Source organism: Pristiophorus japonicus, chromosome 9, assembly GCF_044704955.1.
Source record: "Pristiophorus japonicus isolate sPriJap1 chromosome 9, sPriJap1.hap1, whole genome shotgun sequence".
Classification (NCBI taxonomy): domain Eukaryota; kingdom Metazoa; phylum Chordata; class Chondrichthyes; family Pristiophoridae; genus Pristiophorus; species Pristiophorus japonicus.
Window position 1 is genome coordinate 137338518 of NC_091985.1, and position 26602 is coordinate 137365119.

Sequence of the window (26602 nt, forward strand, 5' to 3'; positions counted from 1 at the left end):
CGATGAGGAATTCCGTCGGGATGGGGGTCAGTTCGGACGGGATATCCCCACGTGCTTGAGCCTCCTCGACACACCTAACGGAGTCAGGGCCTAGCGCTGTTTTTAGCGACTCGATGGCATTGGCCGCGCGGCGGACGTTTAGGCGCCGTGTCAGCACATCTGGCGCCATCCAGCCCGCTCCTCCGTCATCGAGCAGGTCCCTGACACCGGTCACCTTGCCAGCCACAGCCCTCTCGTCCGCCTGCCACCTAAAACCATGGTCGTGGAGATACGGATTGCTGAGCAGCAGCTCCTACAGGACAGCCGCCATTCCAGACGGTGGAGAGCTGCGCTTGGAGGCGACTCTGTTCCAGACCCTGATAAGTTCCTGGTAAAAGACAGGCAGCCTCCGCATGGCGGTCCTGATGCCCCCCAGGCTCACAAACAGGAACTGCATGTCGTAATTGAGGCTGTACTGCTGGCGGAAGAAATACGTCGCCAGCGCACGCCACCTAGGAGGGGGCTCGACGTAAAAGTATCTCTGCAGGGTCTGAAGACGGAAAGTCGCTAGCTGGGTGCCAACACACACCAACGCCTGACCGCCCTCCCTAAGCGGGAGACTCAAGACCGCAGCAGAGACCCAGTGCTTTCTGTTGTTCCAGAAGAAGTCCACCAGCTTTTTCTATATCTTGGCGACAAACACAGGGCAAGGGGTCAAAGTGACCAGCCGGTACCACAGCATAGTGGCCACCAGCTGGTTTATGACTAGTGCTCGACCCCTGTAGGACAGCACTCGGAGCAGTCCTGTCCAGTGCACTAGGCAAGCGGCGACCTTGGCCTCCAGCTCTTGCCAGTTCGTCGGCCAGGCTTCCTCATCGGGGCTAAGGTAGACTCCCAGATAGAGGAGATGGGTCGTGCTCCAGGCAAAAGGCCTGAGCTCCTCCGGTAGGGAATCCTCCCGCCACTGACCCACCAGGAGTCCGGAACATTTCTCCCAGTTGATCCTGGCGGAGAATGCGGCCGAGTAAATCTCCTGGCAATCACGTATCCTCTGCAGGTCAACGGGATCCTCGACCGTGAGGAGCATGTCATCGGCGTAAGCCGAGAGGACGACCTCCACGCCCGGCCCATGCAGAGCCAGTCCCGTCAACCTCGTCTGCAGTAGGCGCAAGAAAGGCTCCACGCAAATGGCATATAACTGGCCGGACATGGGGCATCCCTAGCGCACCCCTCTCCAAAAGCGAAGGGGCGCCCTCAAAGACCCGTTAACCTTAATCAGACATTCCACGGCGGCGTACAAAAGTCGGATCCGGGCGACGAAATGCGTCCCGAACCCAAAAGCGCGCAGAGTTCTGAACAGATATTCGTGATCCACCCTGTCAAAAGCCTTCTCTTGGTCAAGGGATAGGACGGCGACTGACAGACCAGCCTCCAGGGAATGATGGATCAGGTCCCGGATCAGATGGATGTTACCGTGGATTGTCCGGCCCGGGACCGCATAGGACTGGTCGGGGTGGATCATGTGGTTCAGCAGGGCACCCGCCAATTAGCATACAACTCTTTTAGTTGGAAACAAAATTAAACAGTTAAATCAAGTGCCCCCTGATCTGGGGGACACTCCAAACACTTTTCAAGGCCCTTTTTGTGGTTTTTATTGTTTTTTTATGGCAGGTTTTTTGTGGGGTTTTTTGGGCACTAAAACCATAAATTTTACAAGTGCCCCTTATAAAAGGGGAGGGAGACACTAAACCCGGCAATAAAAACAAATTAAACTTTAAAACATGTAAAATCAAATTAAAATTTGGTTGCTGGGCGTAATGATGCACTCCAGTCCCTCCGGCGCCCACCGCTTGCGGAAGGCCGCGAGTGTACCGGTGGACACCGCGTGCTCCATCTCTAGGGACACCCTGGCTCGGATGTAAGCACGGAAGAGAGGCAGGCAGTCGGGCTGAACGACTCCCTCGACTGCCCGCTGCCTGGACCGGCTGATGGCACCCTTGGCTGTGCCCAGGAGCAGTCCTACGAGGAGGCCTTCGGACCTACCCGCTCCCCTCCGCACAGCGTGCCCAAAGATCAGGAGTGTGGGACTGAAGTGCAACCAGAAATTGAGGAGCAGTCCCTTTAAATAATGGAACAGGGGCTGCAACCTCGCACATTCGATAAAAACACGGAACACGGACTCTTCCAGACCGCAGAAATTGCAGGCGGCCTGGGAGCCCGTGAACCGACTTAAAAATTTGTTGCACGGGACAGCTACATGCACCACCCTCCAGGTCAAGTCCCCGATAAATAGTGGGAGGACTCCCGTGTAGAGTGCACTCCATTGGGGACCCCCGCCTCCTCCGGACGGCAAGATGGTGCGCCATGGCGTGTTCGGACGGCAGACCAGGATGGCAAGGTTGAGAGTGTGCAGGAACAGCCCGTACAGGAAACCGCTCTGCGCAGAACTGAAAGGCACGGAGGGGATTTCCCCGAAGCGGCTCAAGTTGTGAGGCGCCGGCTCCCGAGGGAGGTTTCGGGGCTTGGCGCCGATGAGGAATTCCGTCCGGACGGGGGTCAGTTCGGACGGGATCTCCCCATGTGATTGAGCCTCCTTGACACACCTAATGGAGTCAGGGCCCAGATCTGGTTTTAGCGACTCGATGGCATTGGCCGCGCGGCGGACGTCGGCCCAGTTAAGGCGCCATGCCAGCACGTCTGGCGCCATCCAGCCCGCTCCTCCGCCATCGAGCAGGTCCCTGACCCTGGTCACTTCGCCAGCCACAGCTCTCTCGTCCGCCTGCCACCTAAAACCGCGGTCATGGCGGTGCGGATTCCTGAGCAGCGGCTCCTGCAGGACAGCCGCCACTCCAGCCGGTGGAGAGCTGTGCTTGGTGGTGACTTTGTTCCAGACCCTGATGAGTTCCTGGTAAAAGACAGGCAGCCCCTGCACGGTGGTCCTGACATGCCCCAGGCTCACAAACAGGAGCTGCGTGTCATAATTGAGGCTGTATTGCTGGCGGAAGAAATAAGTTGCCAGCGCACGCCACCTAGGAGGGGGCTTGACGTAAAGGTATCTCTGCAGGGTCTGAAGACGGAAAGTCGCTAGCTGGGCGCCGATGCACACCAATGACTGACCGCCCTCCCTAAGCGGGAGACTCAAGACCACGGCAGAGACCCAGTGCTTCCTGTTGTACCAGAAGAAGTCCACCAGCTTCTTCTGTATCTTGCCGACAAACGCAGGGGGAGGGGTCAAAGTGACCAGTCGGTACCACAGCATAGCGGCCACCAGCTAGTTTATGACTAGCGCTCGACCCCTGTAGGATAGCACTCCGAGCAGTCCTGTCCAGCGCCCTAGGCGAGCGGCGACCTTGGCCTCCAGCTCTTGCCAGTTCACCGGCCAGGCTTCCTCGTCGGGGCTAAGGTTGACTCCCAGATGGAGGAGATAGGTCATGCTCCAGGCAAAAGGCCTGAGCTCCTCCGGCAGGGAGTCCACCCGCCACTGACCCACCAGAAGTCTGAAACATTTCTCCCAGCTGATCCTGGCGGAGGATGCAGCCGAGTAAATCTCCTGGCACTCACGTATCCTCCGCAGGTCAACGGGATCCTCGACCGTGAGGAGCACGTCATCGGCATAGGCCGAGTGGATGACCTCCACGCCCGGCCCTTGCAGAGCCAGTCCCATCAACCTCGTCCGCAGGAGGCGCAGGAAAGGCTCCACGCAGATGGCATATAACTGGCCGGACATGGGGCATCCCTGGCACACCTCTCTCCCAAAGCGAAGGGGCGCCGTCAAAGACCCGTTAACCTTAATCAGACACTCCGCGGCAGCGTACAAAAGTCGGATCCGGGCGACGAAATGCGTCCCGAACCCAAAAGCGCGCAGAGTTCCGAGCAGATAGTCGTGATCCACCCTGTCGAACGCCTTCTCTTGGTCTAGGGATAGGAAGGCGACCGATAGACCAGCCTCCAGGGAATGGTGGATCAGGTCCCGGACCAGATGGATATTGTCGTGGATTGTCCGGTCCGGGACCGTGTAGGACTGGTCGGGGTGGATCATGTGGTCCAGCAGGGCACCAGCCAATTAGCATACAGCAAGGTCCCAAGAATAGCAAGTGAGATCGATTATCAGTTCATCTGTTTTGGTGTAGTTGGTCGAGAGATAAATGTGGGCGAGTACATTCGGAGAACTCCCTGAGTTTGTGCGATAATGTAAAGTGGGTGATAGCAAATCGGCAGAGCCTTTTACATCTCTCTCGATTTTTATTTTCTTGTCTTCAAGGTCAAAATTTACCCTCCTGTCTTTCGTTGAATAGGGCTATGCAAAATGCGATGGTAATATATATAATAAAAATGAACATTTTGATTATAGGTGGAAACATATTATTCTAACCTTGTTTGGTTCATCGGTGAGGTCACATTTGGGCACTTCGTCTTCTAAAGCTAAGTGTTCTAAATATGGCCTGTAAGTCAAATCCAGCTGCAAGCTCTTTTTTAACCAGTGTTGGCTTCTTCTTAAACACACAAAAAACAATGGGGCAGAAATTGGTCCCTATCGCACCTGTTTTTTGGGCCAAACTTCTCTAAATGGCCAGAAGTGGCATAGGTGGCTGGTTACGCCCCCTTTGGCTGAAAAAAAACTGACCTAAACAATTTTTAACTAATTGAGTTACGCTGGTATAAATTGATTGGGGAAACTGGGGATTTTTAAGTTAGGCCAGAAAATGCAGCCTGCTCCAAAAAAAACGGCGCAAATACTGGGGAAAATTAAGCCCATTGTAACTGCTCCTTTTCATATGTCCTACATGAATTGGTTGAGCTTCAGTTTTCTTCAGAAAAGAACCCGAATTGTGAATCATAAAATACTAATAAATTCCTGAAATCCAATGCAAAAATAAGGAGGGACATAGAGCTGGAGGAGGATGTAGATAGGTTGAGGTGAAGCCATGAAAAAATTCAAGATGTTTCTTGTGTGGCCTCCCTTTCACTTTTGCTATAAATTTATAGTTAAAGAAATAATTTAAATTGTGCTTTTCACAACCTAAGGACATCTCAAAACGCTTTATAATCAATGAAGTACTTTTGAAGGCGAATGGAATGTTGGCCTTCATTGCGAGAGGGATGGAGTACAAAAGCAGGGAGGTCCTTCTGCAACTGTATAGGGTATTGGTGAGGCCGCACCTGGGGTACTGCGTGCAGTTTTGGTCACCTTACTTAAGGAAGGATATACTAGCTTTGGAGGGGGTACAGAGACGATTCACTAGGCTGATTCCGGAGATGAGGGGGTTACCTTATGATGATAGATTGAGTAGACTGGGTCTTTACTCGATGGAGTTCAGAAGGATGAGGGGTGATCTTATCGAAACATTTAAAATAATGAAAGGGATAGACAAGATAGAGGCAGAGAGGTTGTTTCCACTGGTCGGGGAGACTAGAACTAGGGGGCACAGCCTCAAAATACAGATAGATAGATTTTTAACCAATAAGGGAATTAAGGGTTATGGGGAGCGGGCGGGTAAGTGGAGCTGAGTCCACGGCCAGATCAGCCATGATCTTGTTGAATGGCGGATCAGGCTCGAGGGGCTAGATGGCCGACTCCTGTTCCTAATTCTTATGTTCTTATGAAGTGTGGTCACTGTCGCAATGTATGAAATGCGGCAACCAGTTTGCACACAGTAAGGTCCCACAAACAGCAATGAGATAATGACCAGAAAAGTTGTTTTACTGATTTAAGTTGAGGGATGTAAGTTGGCCAGAGCTCTCCAACTCTTCTTCGAATAGTGCCGTGGGGATCTTTTACGTCCACCCCAGAGGGCAGACAGTGCCTCGGTTTAACATCTCATGGGAAAGATGGCTCCTCTGGCAGTGGAGAACATGAATGTCATCAGTATTTTGAATGGAATTTCACTAGTAACCTGCGTAACAATATGATTATTCAAAATACACTACGGTCTACTGTGATAATTTAAAGTTTTCTGGACTAAATATTTTTAATTAATCAATCATTTGAATTAAAAAACATAAATAATACAGAAAATAGGAATTTGTTGCTAGATAATTTGAATTTAGCAACTTTGGATTCAGAGTAGCATTTACTACAGTCTTCTGTTGTGAATTATAATTTTCTCTCAACCTTGATTTATCTCGTCTTCTCTATTGCTTTCAACCTTGGAACGGAAATGAGGAGGAATTTCTTCTCTCAGAGGGTTGTAAATCTGTGGAATTCACTGCCTCAGAGAGCTGTGGAAGCTGGGTCATTGAATAAATTTAAGACAGAATAGACGATTTCTTAACTGATAAGGGAATATGGGGTTATGGGGAGCGGGCAGGGAAGTGGACCTGGGTCCATGATTGGATCAGCCATAATCGTATTAAATAGTCGAGCAGGCTCGAGGGGCCATATGGCCTACTCCTGCTCCTATTTCATATGTTCTTAAATAGGAGCAGGAGTCGGCCATTTGGCCCCTCAAGGCTGATATGATCTTGGTCTCAATACTTCCCTGCCTGCTCTCCATAACCCATGACTCCCTTATCGTTCAGAAATATGTCTATCTCCACCTTATATTCAATGACCCAGCCTCCACAGCTCTCTGGTGTAGAGAATTCCAAAGATTCATGACCCTCTGAGAGAAGAAATTCCTCCTCATTTCCATTTTAAATGGGCGACCACTTATTCTGAAACTATGCCCCCTTGTTCTAGATTCCCCCACGAGGTGAAACATCCTCTTGTGCATTTACTCTGTCAAGCCTCCTCAGAATCTTATATGTTTCAATAAGATTTTAAAAACGTATTTGTGGTTTTACAGATATAGTTTATCCATGCGATTTAGCACATGTCTCGGACCTTCCAATCTGCCCAAGTGTTTATGAGCGTGAAGGTTCAGCCAAGTGCTGAGCACATGAGGCATAGCCTGATTCGAGGCTGCCAGAGTTTAGATTTGGCATGAATCCTCCATTATGTTTGATGCAAAATATTGAGCCAAGTGAAAGTGCATTTAGCAAATATGGGCGATGTGCTAAACATACGTTTTAATACATCATGTGATTACTGAAAAAAATATACTGCAACGTCAACAACACAGGGAGTCGTGCTATGCTGTACTGTACTAACTGTATCTTGTTATTTGTCACTCCTGAGGCGAGTAGGGTCTAATCCTCCATGGGCTTTGGGCAGTTTAGGATGTTAGCGAGTTAAACAGGAAAGGGCACTGTTGCCCAGGTCCCTGGTGTGAAGTATGGTGCAGCAGATTGTGGAAACAGATGGTGTACTTTATGGGAGTGATCATTAGAGAGAGTCCTGTACTGTAGCTCTTTGTCTTTCGGGGGGTGGGGGGGGGGGGCGGAGCAGTTGGTTCTGGTGGGAGTAGCATTTGTGACCCTGTCATCTCCGGGTTGTCTCTTCAGCTGCTCATACAGCAGGGACCCTGTTGTTTCCCTCCTAACTTCCCCACTCACCTATCTAGTTTAAATGATTTTCAATTGTTGCCTCAATGTTCCTCATAAATCTCTTTGCCCTTACCTGGTTTAAGTGCAGCCCATCACCCTTGTTTTTCTGAAAGTACCTCTAATTATTTTTGAACGTCATATTATTGATTATACACTATGTTGTTTATGTCCTCATTTTTGGGGCCAATTTTACACCTTTCCAAATACAGGAAGTATACCAGAGTTGACGACTTTGCATCATCCCCTTCTAATTATTGAGGCTATCCACGTGTAAGCGACATTCAAGGACCCTATTTTTTTTCTCCCCATGTCATTTGTTGCTACATGGATTACATCCAATGGGTCTCTTCCTGTTTACTTCAGTATCTCTTCCAAACTCTCTCAAAATTCTCTCTCTTAGATATAACATGTCCAAGGAACTATAGACAAGTCAGCTTAACATCGGTGGTAGGAAAAATAATGGAATCCCTAATAAAGGAAAAAATAGAACATCTAGAAACCAAAAATATAATGGTCAGCATAGATTTCAAAAGGGAAAATCTTGCTTCACCAACTTCATTGAATTCTTTGAAGAGATAACAGAGTGAGTAGACAAGGGTAATGCAGTAGATGTAATGTATCTAGATTTCCAAAAGGCCTTTGATAAGGTTCCACATAGTAGACTAATGAATAACATCAGAGAATGTGGAGTCAGGGTACAAGTAGCAGAATGGATAGATAGCTGGCTGCAAGACAGAAAGCAGAAAGTATGGGTAAAGGGTAGCTATTCACAGTGTCAGAAGATGGGTAGCAGTGTTCCACAAGGATCAGTGCTGGGACCACTGTTGTTCACAATTTATATTAACGATTTAGACTTTGTAATCAAAAACACAATTTCTAAATTTGCAGATGACACCAAATTGGGGGAGGGGGGACAATCAATACTGAGGAACATAAGAACATAAGAATTAGGAACAGGAGTAGGCCATCTAGCCCCTCGAGCCTGCTCCGCCATTCAACAAGATCATGGCTGATCTGGCCGTGGACTCAGCTCCACTTACCCGCCCGCTCCCCATAACCTTTAATTCCCTTATTGGTTAAAAATCTATCTATCTGTGACTTGAATACATTCAATGAGCTAGCCTCAACTGCTTCCTTGGGCAGAGAATTCCACAGATTCACAACCCTCTGGGAGAAGAAATTCCTTCTCAACTCGGTTTTAAATTGGCTCCCCCGTATTCCCCAGGAAGACTGCAACGAATCACAAGAAGACATTAATAAACTTGCAGAGTGGGCTTATAATTGGCAAAAGAAGTTTAACATATAACTGTGTTACCAGAATTACATTTTGGTAAGAAAAATAAGGAGGTCACATATTAATTGGAAAATAAGAATCTAAATAAGATAGAAGATCAAAGGGATCTAGGAGTACAAATACACAATCACAAAGCTTATATCGGACCTTAGTTAGACCACACTTGGAGTACAGGTCGGTCCTCCCTTATCCAGCACCACCACTCATCCGGCATGATTCCGGCAGCCGGGGGCACATGTGCAGAACGTGGCCGACCTCCACCCCGACTTTGGGGCCGTTCCAACATCTAGCCCGCTGGGATCGCTCCGATACTCGGCCCGCTGGGACTGCTCTGATACTCGGCCCGCTGGGACCGCTCCGATACTCAGTCCGCTGGGGCCGCACCGACACTCGGCCCGCCAAGACTTCCTTCGCGGCCCACCGACACTTCGTAGCTCACTGAGGGTCCGCCGACACTTCGGGCCTGCCCGGGGCACCGACCTCCTCCCCCCCACTCCCCCTCCCTGACCTCGGGCCACTGACCTCTCCTCATCCGGCAAATTCCCTTATTCAGCACAGGCCAGGTCCCGAGAGTGCCGGATACGGGAGGTTCAACCTGTACTGTGTAAAATTCTGACCGCCATATTCTGAAAAGGATATAGAGGCACTGGAGAAGGTGCAAAAATGATTTACAAGGATTATACCAGAAATGCAAGGTTAGACCTATCAGGAAGGGATGAACAGGCTGGGTCTCTTTTCTCTTGAAAAAAGAATGCTGAGAGGTGATCTAATAGAGAGATCTTTAAAATTATGAAAGGTTTTGGTAAGAGTAGAGTGTTTCCACTTTTGGGGAAGAGCAAAACTAGAGGCCATCAATACAAAATAGTCACCAAGACATCAAATAGGGAATTCAGAAGAAACTTCCTTATTCAGAGAGTGGTGAGAATGTGGACTGTGCTACCACAGGGAGTGGCTGAAACGAATAGTATAGATGCATTTAAGGGAAGGCTAAACAATATAAGGGAAATAGAGGGTTATGCTGATAGAGGAAAGACGGGAGGAGGCTCGAGTGGCGCATAAACGCCGGCATGGATTGATTGAACCAAATAGCCTGTTTCTGTGCAGTGCATCCTGTGTAACATGATGCAATTAATTATCAGTTGAATCAAGGAGTGGTGTTGGTGAACAACAAGAATTCAGACTGCAAAGTTACAGCTGCATATCGTTTTTTGTTTAAATCATAGATCAAAATGGATCACTCTGTTATAGGCTAAAACTAAACGTAAGCGATTGCAGTTCACCATGAGGAAAGCCTGGGGTAGCCAGTAACAAACAGTGTTGCTTTCTGTAGCTGCTTCTATCGTCCGGCCGCAGACCACCACGTGAGCATGATTGACAGGCGCGACTCACCAATCGGGAAAAGGCAGCGGCGGACCAATCGCACCGGTGGACGGGGTCGAACGGCAGAGCGTGAGTGGTGGTGGTGTTGATGATGATATTGTTGCAGTAGTAGTAGCAGTCGTCGAAGGAGCAGCTCCAGGGAGGGTGTTTTTACATTTATTTTCTCCCTCTCATTTTGTTGTTTTAGTCTTCCATCTCCTCGTCCTCGAAGAAGCCGGCTGGTCGGATTGATGACTTGCTTCAGGTACGTTATATGCTCAAGGCCCCGAGTGGAATCACAGCCGGACCGGGGCGGGGGTGGGATGCTGCTCCCGGAGAGAGAGGGGAGGGAGTGAGTGAGTGGGCGGGCGGGCGGGCGCGCGCGCGCGGCTGCGGTACAATAAACCGGTTTCAGGCGGTCTGGCTTCGCCGTTGGGCGCGCGGGGCGAAAGCTCCGGTCGCGAGCGCGGGCGGCAGGGTTTTAAACGGCCAGCTTATAATAAACCAGGAGAGGGAAGAAACCCCGCACACTTACTCGCTCACAGGACCTCTCGGTGCGGGCAATATGCGAATTCACCTTTTCTTCAGATTGGAGTCAATTGTGTCGAAATTATCCCCCTCGACATATTTCGCTGCTTCATCTCTCATCTTCTCTTCCCCATCCCCCTCATTTATCTGTGGATGGTTCAGTTATTTTATTTTACCCTGTCGTTGTGTCTTTTTTTTGCAAATCGTGCATTTATACCAAGCATCAAAAAAAAACCCTGCATTATTTTACGTGGTTTTTTTTGTACAAACCAATTTAATGACAGTCCTTGAGTCACTCGCTTGGCTGCTGGCGAGGAGGAAGAGCCTGCTGCTCAATTCCAAACCAGTTCAAGCTGGAAGAATTTGCATATGTTTTAATGTTGAAAAATGTCCCCGTGACGCGCACTCAGGTGTAAGAAAAAAGTCATCCTGCACCAAAAATAGAGAGATGTTAGGCGTTCAATCGAAGAGGTGGCTCTTAATGAAACATAGGGAGGCAGAGGGGTTTGGGAAAGGAATTCCTGAATGTGAAAAGAAGGCACCAGATCAGTGGAGAGTTCTGGGGGGTGGTTAGTACTGGAGAAGGTTAGATTTTTAAACACTGGATTAGAATTTTGAACTATTGCTGGATTTCACTTCATGTCGCTCAGAGAGGGCGGCAGTGGGCGAGCTGCATGGTGTGGGATAGGAAATGGGCGCCATGTTTTGTGATGTGCTCAAGCCTATGGAAGGTGGTAGATGTCTAGTTTAAAGGTGATGGATGTCTGGATGAGAGTTTCAGCAACCGAGGGACTGAGGTAAGGATGGAGGCGACTGATGTTTTTCATGATTATATACATAGGATATATGACGTGACACAAACAGGCCATTCGGCCCAACCAGTCGACGTCGGCGATTATGCTCTACTCGAGCCTCCTCTCGTCTTTCCTCATCTAAATTTTATCAGCATAACTCTCTTTTCCCTTCTCCCTCATAGCATGTCTAGCCTCCCCTTAAATGCATCTATATTATTCACTTCATCCACTCCTTGTGGTAGCGATTTCCACATTCTCGCCACTCTTTTTGGGTGAAGAAATGATGGAGAGGATATTGATTTGGAAGCTCCGCTTGGAGTTGGATAGGATGCCATGGTTGCAAACAGTCCAGTTCAGCCTGTGACAGTGGCCATAGAGAGGCAGATGGAGTCAGTAGTGAGGACCGGAGTTCACGGTGGGGGCCAGAAACAATGGTTGAGGTCTTCCTGCTGTTCAGCTTGAGGAAATTGGATCATCCAAGACTGGATGTAATGACAGCCCAGAGATCAAGAGAGTTGGTTGAAAGGTCGAGTTGGCCTACACGTGAAAGCTGACCTCTTGTCTCTGGATGGTGTTCCCAAGGGTGAGGAAGAGGAGGGCCCCAAGAAAGCATCCTTGGTAACAATGAGTGAGTGGGAAGAGAAACCATTAGTAAAGATGCTCTGGCTGTGATCAGTTGGGTAAGAGTGGAACCAAGCAAAGGCAGTCCCACAGAGTTGAACAGAGGGGAGGCATTGAAGGTCAATAGTGTGGTTGACTGTCCATAATGCATTATCTCTGCAGCTAACATCACAGTCACACCAAATGTGACTTTGGTAGACTTAGATAATTGTAATTAGACCATTGGTTGACAAGTAAGCTATTCTTCCATGAAGAGTGATCAGAATATTCTCTATGTAAAGAATAGCATAAAAGATATATGCCTATGGTGCATTTCCCACTCATCTTCCTCGGCCTCTCCATGGCCTTTGACATGGTCGACCACACTGTTCTCCCCTAATCCCCCTCTTTTTTTTGTCCAGCTCAGTGGGACTATCTTTGCTTGATTTTAGTCTTGCCCATCCAATCGTAGGCAGAACACATCCAGAAATACCTTCTCTTCCCTCCCCTGCACGATTACCTCTGGAGTACCCCCAAGGATCTATCATTGGCCTCTTAATCATCTGCATGTGGCCAGCTTGCAAATGTGTTCCGATGCTTTGCCTGTCCACCATCGCTCAGTGCATCCACTGTCACTACATTGTCTAACATCCAGTCTCTGATGAGCCAGAATTTCCCTCGGCTAAGTATTGGTATGGTGGCAGCCATCATTTTTGGCTCCTGCTATAAACTGCCTTTTTCACCGATTCTGTCCCTGCCAAGGTCGCAGGCTGAGCTAAACTGACTTGGTAACCTCTGTATCCTATTCAACCCCATATCCTGTGCATCACAAAGATCCCTGACTTCCATCTCTGTAACATTACCTGCTTGTGGTCCTGCAGCAGCCTATCTGCTGCTGAAACCCTCATCCATGCCTTTTGTCACCTTCAGATTTGACTTCCGGTACTCCTGGTCAGTCTCCAATGTATCAAGCTATCGGGGCTCACCGTTATTAAGGAGTACATTGAATATCAACTTCCAGCATCTGCACATGCGCATGTTAAACACGAAAATCAGGACGTTGCTATCCGATTTGCCCATTTTCACAAGTTGCGCTATACAAGTTGCCGAGAGGCTTCGCATTCAAACACCTGAAGGGTGTGAAGTTGCGGTACTTACCCATTAGATGCCTCATGCCAGTTAGGGTGTGTCCATTCAAGCGTAAGAGAATTTTTAACGGCGTGATTAGTTTTAATTACTACAAAACAACCCCTCGAGTCATTCTTTCAGATTTTAATTATTGTTTTGTTTTACTTTTTCTGTGTCTCTTTCTCTCTCAATCCTATCTTTTTTTTTAATCTCCATATTTTGCTTTCTGTATATGATTTTAGATTGAATTAAATATTGTAATACATTTCCTGGTTTAGATTCTGTGTATCTCTGAGGATTCTTCAGTCTGGTTGAGAAGACACTTGTTGCTTATCCTGTTTTACAGGTCCCAGAACCCTGTAGAGGGCGCTGTATTGGGCTTCAATGACCATAAATTGCTGTGTGGGCAGCTAGAAGTGAATGAATGGCGAAAGCTGTTCGTTAGCCGCTGACTACAAAATCCAGGCCAATGTTTTCTCATTTGGGTATTTTCAATAATGCATAGCAATAAGAGCAGATATTAATTGGAATAGATTACAATTTTACAAAAACATCCTGTAAATCTGGGCATTTGCAATTTTTTTGTAGAAATAATGTTCAGCTCTGATTGCAAATGACCATTTCAATCTGTGTCAATGAGCAGATAGCCTACTGTTATGCACAGTCAAATTGGATGCAAACATGATTCAATGTCTAAGCAAAACTTGGTGCTACTGCAGCATATAATATTAAAGGTCACATTAAAAGTAATTTAAGCATTTTAATTTTTTTTTAAGCAGGCCTGGAGGTTTAAGAGCAATAAGTGGAGACAACAAACCAGCATGACACTACAGAGATCCAGCTGTGTGCAGTACGTGTGTAATGTGTATATATACTATACAGTTGCAAAGCATATTTTGTTCTCTAGGTGGGTTTCAGCCAGGCAGCACCCTGTTCACACTGGCCTGAGCATTGAGTTCAACAATTTCAGACCATTACTGCTGCCTCCATTCTTTTCAGATGGCAACTGTTGATGATTCTGCTATTCTGATTTACACCTCTTGTAGACCCATCTTTTGTTTCTTTACTTTCCCATTACCTTCTGCTCTGTACAATCATACCTTTTTGTTAATTAATCTCTCTTGCCCTGCACCCTATCAGACTTTTGTTCTTTTTCCCCTTCCCCCTTTCCCTTCCTCCACATTTGCTTAAAATATGTTGCATTTCTAACTTGCGTTAACTTTGTTTCTCTCTCCACAGATGCTGCCTGACCCGCTGAGTATTTCCAGCATTTTCTGTTTATATTATCCTATATACGCTGCCTGGCTGAAACTTCAATTCTCTTACCCATGAGAGAGTTTTGTACATGTACACACATGCTCAAACTCCTCTCTCAGCAGTTATATTTTAAATGTTTATACAGTTTAGATTAGATTTGTTTAAGAAGGGCACCCCAGGAGTGGTTTGACATTACACTCCATGTGTTGTCCAGCCAAAGCAGTGTAGGCTATCACTCTAGACTTGCAGCAAAACGCATGCTGAAGTTGTAAATGCCTCAAAAATGATCTTGGGGCACAGCTCCATGTATAGTATACAGCAAAGTTGACAAATATATACATATATAATTTGCATTGAACATTTACATTTTTCATTGAGATCAACTAATTACTAGAACTATTTCCCTCTGATTTTTAATATAGAATATATTAATAGTTTTTGTTACGAACCATGGTACACATTCTGTAAGTCAATTCACTTAAAAGATAGAATTGATGTAGTGAGGCTACATCCATTGCATTCCCTACGTGGTGCAATTCTGCTCATCTGTGTACGAGTGTGTAATATTTGTATTGGCATTTGAACCATGTAAATGCAATCCAACAATTGGCAGTAACTTGGTAATGTTCTCCTTGAAACTATTAAATGTTTGAAGTTTAGGAGTTGTGCTTCACCTTGTTGCTCCAATTTTCCATCCTGTGATGTGGGTGAGAGTTCATCCTTTGGAGCCTGTGTGGGAGGGCAAATAGAAGTGCAAATCTTCCATGGCTGCTCTTGTACACTTTTTAGTGGACAGTTACAACATAACTGCCCTGTCATGCGGATTGCTCCTCTCGCAAGCTATAATCAAGCGATTGGTCTATTGCAACACATGTTACCCCCCTTGATCACCGGAGCAAACTAAAATCGGCTCCCATGTAGTCAGTAGATTCATTTCCTAAGTTGGGGCAAGTGCAAGTCATTCTCTGGTTACTCACAGCAACCTGGTTAAAATGTCTGTAGTGGTTGAAACTTAGTTTCAATATTTAATGGGTAGGTTATGACATTTCGGCTGTGTATCATTGTGATAACATGTACATACCCGAAATGCCAATAATATATCTTTTCTCCTTGCAGATGAAGGCAGACCTGAGTATTTCCAGCATTTTCATTTTTTTCTTTTGTATTTTTAATATAATGGATTAAAACTGAATAGTAATTAAATTACAATGCAGGATTGCAATTTATAAGCTAGCTGTCCCAGCTGCAGCTTAATTGTAAAAAAAAAATCACATAATTGACATAAATGCAGAGGTGCTCTTCCTGTGATTGCGTTATCCTCTGCCTAGCTACAGGTTTAATATTAACAAGTTACTGATGTACCTTATAAAATAAATGTACTCTTAACTGTATTACAGTGGCATTGAAGTATAAGCATGGAAAGACAAATGGCTCTGAATAGGCCACCACCACATGCTTTTTGACACCCAAATATAAATTCAGTACTTTTATATCTGCCAACCTAATTTTGGCAATGATATTACAATACATTGTCTTTTATACAGGTGGTGGTACTTTACTGCAGTTTGAATCGTAACTTCAGACAGACTGTGGTTACGTGGCAATTTTGAAGTTTTATTTTCTCAGCTGTAGTAAGCAAAAGGCTTGGATCACTTTGTAAGTATCTGAAAAGGTTTGAGTCATGGCACTGGGTGGTGGGATTTGCATTAAGCTGTTGCAGTATTCTAGCATTAATATAGAAATTGTGTACATTTTTTACATGTTTACCTTTGAAAAATTCTACAGTTTTTCATCCAGTTAGGATTGTGTTTATTGATTTAGGAAAAATAAACTGGATATTTGATTGCCTCTTGCATAAGTAATAATCAAGTTACTTTCTGTTTACTGTAGTAATCTTATAGCAACTGGCTTTCTTAGCGGTGAGAGTATTAATTACATTGCTTGGCCATGGCCCAACTGCCACAACAGGTTTCGGTGACCAGCTCTTAGACCCAGCAATGTCACTTTTAAGCTAATGTTATGTGATGCATGGAAGTGGCTCAGAGATGATTGAGTGGGAGAAACGTGGCAACTCTTAAAGCATCACAGCTGAGATCAAGGCTTAGTGCTATGTGAACTCAACCCCCATCTCCCCATTGAACAGTGATGAGGGAGGGGCTTTGAATGTGTTAACAGAGGATTTTGCAACCTGATTAGTAATCGAGTTCTAGTATCTTTTGCAGATGTCATATACAGCTAGTTCAGTAGTGTTTGTTACTAAAACAGTACAGCTTTTCCATATGTTAATTTAATAATACTGTTGTAACAATTCAGTTAACTTCTGTTTTTACTCTAGGTAACATCAGCCATTCAATAGTGCCTCAGTGCCGACCAGCATGTTCACTTCACGGGTCACTTTCAAAGTAAAGGGAGTTACACTTCCAGGTATTCTACAAAGGATTAAAATATATATTGAATATTGCACAGCAAGTTGCGGAAGTAAATTAGATCATGTTACTCCTGAGTGATGAAATCACAAATATGAATACAGTACAGGTCTCCAGCACAAAGAGAATAATGCCATATTCGGTGATTTCTCATGCAGTATTAAATTTACATGACATTTGTTTCAGTCTCGTGTCAATATTAGCCTATTTAAATCAGTTTAGTCGAAATAATATGACCAGTTTGTGTAGAGGACAGGTACGTGACATCAGTTACTTTTGGGTATAGCTATATGCTTGGGTAAGTGTATTGTTCTAAGGTTCTCACACCCACACACAGAGTCTGGTCAGTTACTTTGTGTAATAAATCTGGTACACAGCAATTGTTTGCCATAGTGCTCTCGGTCTCACACTCCTTTAAATAATATAATTCATCAGGAAGGATTTTTTCCCTTTGCTCTAGTATGGCCATTTCTGATCATTGTTTCCCCTTTTTTGTTCATGTTAAATCTTGGTTACCGAAGTTTATTTTAGCATGCAGTACTTTTGTGATAGCATTGCTAAATTAATTATTATTTTGGTCCTGATGTTAGTTTATATGGTTCATTTTTGTCGAAATAGTGGTACAGGCAACTCTCTATTATCCACGTCCCTCAGGGATCGGGCTATTCCGGGTAAACGATTTTGCCGCTAGGGCGAGTGCACGTACTTGGCGAGAATGTTTGGGTCCCAAATTTGATGTGGCGAGAAAGGTAAAAATGCGGGTACGGACACGGTGAACCCTATTGTGTTGGAAGCGGATATTTTTAAACTCTCTGGAGTGGGAACATTCAATAAATAATTTATTGTACCCAGGGCTGCAGTTAATCATTGATGTCAGTGCTTTCGTGCAAACGGACGGTGTTTGCACGAAATCAGTGCAGGACTGTGTGTGGTGTGGGTTTAATGGTTGTGTGTAAGAGCGCGTTAAAGACCAAAAATGAGTAGTTTGGACAGGAGCTTTGCATTGCTTTCTGTTGCAGTTGGATCAGCTTGTTTTCTGGTGCTGAGATTAGAAAAACAGCGAAATGTCCACCTCGGTGCAGCTGTACACAGGACACTTAGTTTTTAAAAGTGCCGTTGCAGGGGCTTCTCCATTAAATCCGTGTACAGATAATTGAGAGTTGCCTGTATTTCATTTTGTATTTTTGTGTGGAAGAAGTGTTGAATTCTTAAGTTGTGCATTGCAGATGAGGATGCTTGATGATGACAGTGATTGTATAAAGTCAGTCACATCAATGGCTTTGATTATTAACATGCTTCTTCATCAGCATTGCTGGGCTATCAATTGATGACATCAGCCAATTCAGATAGCCTTAACATGGGCAACACTTGGTTGGCCATTGGCATGCCTCTGTCTGAATTATAAAGCTTTCTGTCCATGATTCGAGTAAAGTGCATCTGTCTTGCAGACTGACTGCTAACAGGCAAGGCTGTATTTCAAAGGTTTTTACAAGTATAGAATCCAATACTTTGGATATACTAGTTAGTTATGGTTTTGATGTATCTAACTAGTACAGTTCTGAGTAGGACATTTACATCATTTTCAAAGACTATCTGGTAAGGACTGAGCAGCCATTCCACTTCCAAGAAGCGTGTATCCATTTTCTTCTCGCAAGATTTGCAAAGAAAGCCAATCAAAAACACTCTTAACAGCTTTAAAGCTTTCATAACCTGGTTAATTAGACAGCCCAGCTATTTCCTGTTATCGCTTGCTTCTAAGGTTTGGTAGCTTACTCTGCTCTGAAAGTGTCTTGAGATTGATACTAATTGTTGCCTGAAATAGAAATCCTACATGTAATCCAAAGACTAAACCGGTTTTGCTCACCTGAGACACACTACCTCCCAAATTACTTTGCACAAGATCATGTGGATACTATTCATTTTATACAGCAGTGATTTGGAATCCAGTTTTTCTAGATTTTAAATATAGTTTGTTTACACAAGTCCTGGGCGAAGTATAATTATATTTGAATCTGATTAAAGGGCTGAGATCTAGTTGTTCAATTCTAATAATTTTGGAAAAGCCTAACCTCTCTAGCACTACATTGTAGATTTGTTCTAAAAATTGGGAATTAATAAATGTTTAAAAGAAAAATGTTCTGCAGTCACCAACTATATGCAACCAGGTTACACCAAATGGCCTAATACAGCTGAATTCCCACATACTGCAAACGGGATGCAATTAAATGTTAATTCTAGTGATAGTGCACTATTCATCAAAAAGTATGCAACATGATTAACATTGTAACAAGTTTACAGTCTCATCCATTTCTGTTGAGACATTGATGTACCCGCAGTCCATGGGTTTCCTCTGAGGAGAATAATAAGTGGTGGTCCCTTTGACATTTTGTTCTCTTGAAGCTTCCCTTGTGATGCCCCCCCTGGAATGGCCTACTAATTCTTGTTTGTACTTGAGTAACTGCCTCCTGCAGATCAGTAGTATTTTCTTGTTTTGCAGTATTCACTAAGAGAATGTCTTTGGTGTCAAGAGTTCAAGCATTTTTTTGCCATTTGGAAGATATAGAAAAATAAATCATTGGCATTCAGCAATGCAGGAGTGCTAAGAGATGTTGGCTTCTCCCCTTAAAAGGTGCTAAATCAACTGTTGTCATGGATGCTGGGGTTTAAGCAATCTGTAAATTGAAGATAATTTTCTGGGGGCAGTTTGAGGTGTGTAACCAAGATAACTCTTGAGCAGCTTGGTACAGAAGGTGTTACTTGCTGGGTTACAGAAAAGATTTGTCAGCCTAGGGAACTCCGGGTTTTAATTTTAAGTCCCACAAAACACAGGAAGCTTTTTGGCCTATTCTGGAACTTGAGAAGTTCACAAAGGTATGCTTGAGAAATTGGCAGCTTGCAGTCAATCCAAAGGATGCAGTCTTTCATGTTGGAATTTACAAATTTACTTGAAGTATGGCTAGTTCAACATCAGACGTGTAACAACAATTCAGCATCATACTGATCCAAAGGGTCTTTGCTAGATTTATTTCTGTAAGGGCAGCCACTTGAGGCAATTTTTAATTTTTGTGTAATAGTTTTTATTAGTGACATTTAGAAATAGATTAAAAAGGAGAAATGGAAAATGAGAAATGTTATGGAGTTATTTGTGTAAGTGCTTATTGATTGCAGTCTTGGATTACATGTGCTTTTATTGTGTGATTAGTTTAACTTAACCAAAGATAGCATAAGCCAAACAATTGTAATTTAGAGTTATTCACATAATCAACATCTAAGCCTAGTGGTTAGACTTCTTAGACAAAGTAGACCTGTTAATGTTTTGTATGCATGTCTACTGTTCCTCAAAGTTAACTTTTTTTTTCTTTGTACCTTAGGTGAAGTGTTTGCAGTATGTGGAAATTCAGCTGCACTCGGCAACTGGTATCCTCAGAAAGCTGTGCTTCTGGAACCAGATGCAAATGATAGGTAAGTGTAAGAGAGGATGAATTGCTGTTGGATAAAATGTTCAGATTTATGGAAAATGTCTTATTGCACTATAATCATTTCAGTTTACTTGGTCTGCCAGTTATCTATCCTGTTTCTCTCTGCAGTTCTAGTTCATTAAAATGTATTTGTTTCTCTTAGCATATGTCTTCGTTCTCTTTCCTTATTTGTTTTTCTTATTGTTGACCATTTTCTGAAGATGAAATTGGGGGCTTAATCTGTCGAGTAAATGTCATGGGTGGTGTTCTACCTAAGCGGCAGTCCATGATGTTAAAAATATGGTAATTCCTAAACAAGGTTGTGGCAAATACATTTCATTGATTAATTTGTCATTTTCTTTCAAATGGGGGAAAACACCCTAACTAGATTTAGGATTGAGTGTTGCAAGAGACATCTTTAAGCAATATTGAACATAGACTGGTTTTGCCAGATGATATTCTTACTATTTGATAATAAGAGCATCAATATATCAGCACCATTTTTTTGCCCTTTGGGGCAAGTTCTGCTAGACTCTTGTTAATTAGGCTTGGCTGTAGGAATGCAACAATGCTGATGTTATCCTTGAATATTGATGCAGAGTATTGTTCATGGCTCAGGTCTTGAGTGAATGAACACATTCTAAAGTTTATAATTTCAGTCGGCTCCACTATTTCTTTTTCTCCACAGTTTAACAGTTCAAGTTTTTATATGATTTTCAGTGGCCCTGCTATGTGTGTTTTAGTTTTCTTATTTTAATATATTCAATTTAATAAAAAGAATATAGTGGAACCACAGGGAGGACAGTTGCCTTATGGAATTGATTGGTGAAGTTTAGATCTGGTTTTAGAGGTACTTTATACTTGGAAGAATTATCTCCAAGCGCTAAACTCTATATTTACTGTTTGAAGCTAAAAGTTTAAGCATAAGAAATTCTTGTTACAGTACCATTTTTCCCTGGTATCAACCTTTGATCTACGTGCAGTTTTGTATTCCCTTCTGATCCAAAATGGTAGCCAACTGTTCATGTGTGCTTTAAAGGGTCTAACCAGTTTGATTTGTGACAGCCTCAGAATGCAAAAACAAATAACAATCATAATCTTCTACCATTTTTCTACAGCACAATATGGAGGGCAACAATTATTCTCCCAAGAGGCACCCTTTTCCAATATCGCTATTTCAAATGTTATGTCATGGATCCTAAGGTAAGACCCATTTTCTGGACAGTACTAAATGATAAATAATTTTTTTTTGAGGATCCTGTTATAGAATCTGGTGGATGATTTGCTCTCAAACTCTTCATTGCGTAAGCAGATGTTAGGAGGTGGGTACGGCCTGGTTTGCTTGTTTGATATTTCCACTTTTCTCTCCCTCCCTCCCTCCTGGGGTAAGGACAGGATTGGGCTTTCTACAACTGAATAGCCCACTGACATTTGCTATCCTACTTAGAGGAATTAATTCTTCAGGGAATAAGGGAGAGAAAATGGCAAAGAAAAAAAAAAGGGCTTTTCTGGCCTAAATTTTTGCTGCTAAAAATTCTTGTGTTCATAACCCACCCAACTATACAGTGGATGCTATCTGTAATTTTGACGGATAATATCTTGCTGCTTCTGGTTAAACCTAAAAAAAATTATGAATTAACTGGTCGAGGTAGCGTAGTGTGTTCTTTTGTTCCATTGTCTTGGTCAACATTGGCAACTCCACTTTATATAGAGTGTGTGTTGTCAAAGATTTTCCTTCAGCAAATGTATAGACTTAACCCATATCCCTTCCCATCACTTTGCATTGTGTTTTTACATGGGCGTTTATTATTGGTTGAATCATTTTAGCAGCAGTAAATAATCTGTTGCATCATCTTGCTTGCCTTTCTCTCAATTGGCAATAGATTAACTTCTTTAAAGATTCATTACCATTATAATTCCTTTTAATCAGATTGTTGCAAATATTTTTTTCTCTTTCTATTCTTGTTGGTTTTTAAAATGATGAGTGACAATATTTTGGAGGAATTAATAACCTGGGTGCTTCAGTTTTGATAATTGGACTTACCTCACAATTCACTCTTAAATATATTCAAAAGTAAAACAAAATCAGTTGCTGTTCAATCAAAACATAAAAATCAACAGAAATGGATTAAAGTAAAAGACAACTGAGCTAATTATCAGTGTTGCCACTAGGATTTCTGTAAAGCATAATGGTGGGTTTGTGGAATTTTTCTGTCACTTGAATGGTCGTGTCCTTCCAAAACCTGGGTTGTGTCTGGAAAGAGCATTTTGAGTAATATAGCATTAAGGCACTGGCAATTACAGGTTTCTTGCTGTTGGTGGTGGTGGAAACAATTTGAGCTGAATGAAAGGTAGCAAACTGTTGTCTGCTTAAATGTAAACTTTATGGAATTGGGTATTGGTACTAGTACATTAAATCAGCCTAGTGACAACACTGATTTATTTTTACATATTTGATATATTTTTTTAAAGAACTGAAACATTTTGAAATGAATCAGTCCTATAACTTTTTATTATTTGTGTATATGGATGTGGCTATTTTGATTATTTAACAAATACTGCATTGTTGGCATTAATCATCAGATGTACAAACCGGCCCAAATACTTAATCTCTAACCGAATGCTGTAGATTTGAGTTTCAGTTTCACAATTTTACAGAAGTTATGTTTAAAAATTGTAATGGATCGGCTGATTAGGAAGAATACATATGGAATGTTAAGGCTGACTTGTTAATTTTTTCTTTTAATTTTTTTTGTACTTCTCAAGGTGAGTGATGTCCTAACAAGGAACACTTTTTCACTTTCGGTGCCTAGCGCTAGCATCAGGTACTCCCAGGATGTATGCAGCACAGTCATTTGTGGTGTGCTACTCCCTCTGCTTTGCTCAATAATGTTTTTTTTCTCCATTTCCCACAACCGCCATTGTTGTTAATTCTGTGAGGAATATTGCAAGTAAATTCAGAAATGGAGGAAATTTTTTGCCATGGGCCCATTCACCCAAGGAGCTGCATTAAGACTGCCCAACTGTATTTTGTGTAAATCCTTGCAGCTGGCAGAGGGAGGAGACTTGTCTCATCAGTCTCTGGCTTCAAACTGATATCCTAGAAGTGAAAGGACAGTGTTCTAATCCACATACCACCTTGCCCCTTTTATAAGTAACTTGAAGACCAGTACTATATTTTGTAGTCTTGGTTTTCAGCAATCATATTATTTTTGTCATTTATCAATCTTTCGATGTTGTAATTGAAGAATACTTACTTGTAATATTGGACAGTGAGTCTAAGAGCTGCATTTTGTGTGTGTGTGTGTGTGTGGCATGTATGATGGTTTCCAAAAATAAGTAATCCCTCTGTTTCCTATACAGGCCTTGCTGGGCTATGCATCTCCTGCAGACCTGGCAGCCTGTTCCTATGCATCTGCCAATGCAGCTGTTCAGTCAACTAGCCGGTTGGAGGCTCATGACAACCTGGCAAAAATATTCCTACCAACTTTTCTCTCCTCTGTAGGGAATTGATGGGACACATGGCAGATATGTTGATTGGCACTCTGGAGTCGGAAGTTCAAATCTGCATCTCTCCTGTGGTACCATCCGTTGGTGCTCTGATATGCTGTGCCACTAAGCTGTACTGTGGTCCATCCAGTTTCAATATTGGTTGTTCATCCTCCGTACCTGTAATTTCAGGCAATCATGTCATTGCATGAAAAGCGCAGAATGAAAAATTTGTAAATATTCTACCAGAAGTGGTTTTAAAAACTTGTATCTCTTGTCCTCTGAGCTTGCATTTTCTTCTGGTCCTTTTGTATTATTATAAAGGGCTTTAATCTTTTTATCACTTGACTCAGAACCCTGCTGATCTTCGGCAAGTGCTAGTCAACAAGTGGGAGACTCATCCTCATCCACGATCATTTAATCCGTCGGGTATGTCACTACAGTGTATTGAGTTTCTGTTATCTGCCAGGTTGGCAATAGCAGAGGTACATGTGATAAAATTAAGCATCTGACAATTGTCATTTAATTTTCAAATTGAAAGAGAATTTTTTTTAACGCCAGTCTTTACTCCCACATTATATTTTTGACTGAACGAAAAATCTGTCATATTGGACAGAAAATGTGATCAGCAGCAATTCTAAAGTGTCATTTTTTTTTACCCTACATTTTCATGTTCCTGTATGGTTACACTCTCTACATTTCAGGATATTCTGAACCTAGATTTCACAGAATAATCCTTTAAACTATGTCACAGAAATCTGTTTTGAAACAAGCTCTATTTTGTTAGTTCTGCAAGATGTTCTATATTGGCTAACTTTTCAAAGTTTGAAAAGAGTTTTCTTTCACTAGAAATTATTATATTGTGCCTGTTAAAGATTTTTTTCCCCTTCCTGCCTTTTGGTTCTCTTAGCACCATTCTTTGTACAGGAGGTTGGACAGGCAGCCTACCCATCTCCCAGATTGCTGCTGTCATGCTGTCCACTCAGATAAGCAAAGCTAGCCTGGGATAGCATGTAATTAGTTGCCTTTTTAAAATATTTTTGATTATGTACCCCCCCCGCCAACCCCGGTGAAATTCTGTGCGGTGCTTTTTTTTATTAGCCCATTGGTAATCTGGAACTGGCCATGTTATAAATTGTGGATGCAGATCTGCTTCCTACCACATTGAAGCATTAATTAGCTGTATCACTGTACCACCCATTTGCAGTGGTTCTAAATTGATGAAAATTTATGTTCCAAATTGGTGTATTTTTAAATGACCAGACTGAAGATCGAATTAAGTATTCTTAGCAAAGAATACTGTAAACTGAACTTCAACATGATAGTGTACCACAAATTGACCTTGTTCATGATGTGAACCATCTTTGGATGGCAATTCACCCTGGTAAACAATAATGTGGTGTTGCATTGTTTTGACTAGATTTCAATTTTTTCCCGAATATTTCAAGTGGTGCTCCTACATGTGGCTGCGTTGGGTTAAGTACTCCACTGTTACATTTGCACTGATAGTCATTGCATTTGTGGAAATAATGCTTGGCATCAATTATTCCACTTTTTCCACATGCATATATTTTATCTCGTACCATTTTTATGTTGACAGTATGTCGTTTTTTGCCTTTCATATTAAAAAGTTAAAAAATAAATTTAAATAGATTTGTTTTGCTGTTAGAAAATTATTGCCCCCCTGTCTCAAGTAAATATTATAAAGTTAGTATAAAGATCTAATTTCTATTGAGTCTTCTGTACATTTAGTTCTAACTTAAGATTTAGATCTCTTCAAAAGATGATTTTTGTAATTGTCTCTTTAAAAGTATTCTTCTGCTTCTCTTCCTTGGTCCCCTGTGATGTACACCCTCTGGCCAGAAGAGCCACAAGATAGCTTCTTCTCCAGCCTTCACCTCCATTGCATCTCTGAAACCAGCTTTGATGAGCTTTTTGGAAGCATGTTGTGCTCCCACAGTTGAGTGAATGGGGTTGCGACATCGTTGTGCTGAGGCTGAGGAATGCAACATGCATGCCCCTGCCTGGCATTCCACAAAACAGCATGTTGCTGTTTCAGTGTGCTGCACCACAGCTGCGCTTTCCTATTCAGAACCTAAAGCACATTAGCTGTTCTCCGTGTGCTGCCACTGAATGTGCCGTTTTGCACCTAATTTGCAATTAAGTTTTTATTAAGGTTTGCATTGTTAAATACAGAAGAAGGAAGCAATTAAAACACCTAAGAGCTATAAAGTTGCGAAGAATTAAATTGCATGTTACAGGTGAGTACAATATTTTGAGGCAGGGTATACAACCCTAAAAACTAATCATCTATGCAGACCGCACCAGGTAACATCTGATCCTGAAGAAAAAATTGATGAAGACACATGCTGAACTAGACACCCAGTTCCCCCAAGATATTGCTGCTGTAGTTTAGGCAATACTATCTCTGGGTGCTTCAGGAAACTGGGACACCTTTGGACCCTCTCCAAGATTGCCCTACTTAGCCGTAATGAAAGTAATTAACTATCTTTTACCCTGGCCAGACACCTTTCGAGTTGTGGTCTGGAAAGGCTGACTAACTGCATTACTTTATTGAAGAAAAGTCAGCTTCCTTCCAGTGACAGTACTACCCCTTTCATTGATATTTGCAACTCAAGAGACAAAGTGTTCCAAGAGCACACCATTGTCAGAGTTGTATTTTTTTTAAAGACTGGAATTCAATCCTAACTCTCTCTCTATAGTTGTGTTCTTAAGACAGCAATTCCAGTATCACCCAGATTTCTTGTGCTAATAAAGATATAGAATTGAGAACTGTCCTCTTTATTCTTACTCCAGCAGTTGCCTGACTGAAACTGGTCCCTAGTTGTAAGGTACACCAAGGAC

At 43.1% G+C, this 26602-nt stretch overlaps 2 protein-coding genes across 7 annotated transcripts in view; one reads left to right on the forward strand and one right to left on the reverse strand.

Moving 5' to 3' along the window:
- Positions 1–10655, reverse strand: part of LOC139273240 (shieldin complex subunit 1-like) — a 318086-nt gene extending 307431 nt beyond the window's left edge. For 2 of the 3 annotated variants that reach the window (XM_070889875.1, XM_070889874.1), the window contains exon 1: positions 10088–10361. The gene's annotated coding sequence lies outside the window, so the exon portion shown is untranslated. Of the gene's footprint in view, positions 1–10087; positions 10362–10592 lie in introns of those variants that run through there. The other variant, XM_070889877.1, reaches the window with a different exon arrangement.
- Positions 10017–26602, forward strand: part of gpcpd1 (glycerophosphocholine phosphodiesterase 1) — a 75649-nt gene continuing 59063 nt past the window's right edge. The window contains exons 1-7 of one of the 4 annotated variants that reach the window (XM_070889870.1): positions 10018–10322; positions 13884–13957; positions 15909–16020; positions 16700–16788; positions 20162–20252; positions 21367–21451; positions 24091–24166. In XM_070889870.1, coding sequence (XP_070745971.1) covers positions 16740–16788; positions 20162–20252; positions 21367–21451; positions 24091–24166 — 301 coding nt within the window. In that variant the 5' untranslated portion in view covers positions 10018–10322; positions 13884–13957; positions 15909–16020; positions 16700–16739. Of the gene's footprint in view, positions 10323–13883; positions 13958–15908; positions 16021–16699; positions 16789–20161; positions 20253–21366; positions 21452–24090; positions 24167–26602 lie in introns of all 4 variants that reach the window. The other 3 variants (XM_070889869.1, XM_070889871.1, XM_070889873.1) reach the window with 3 other exon arrangements.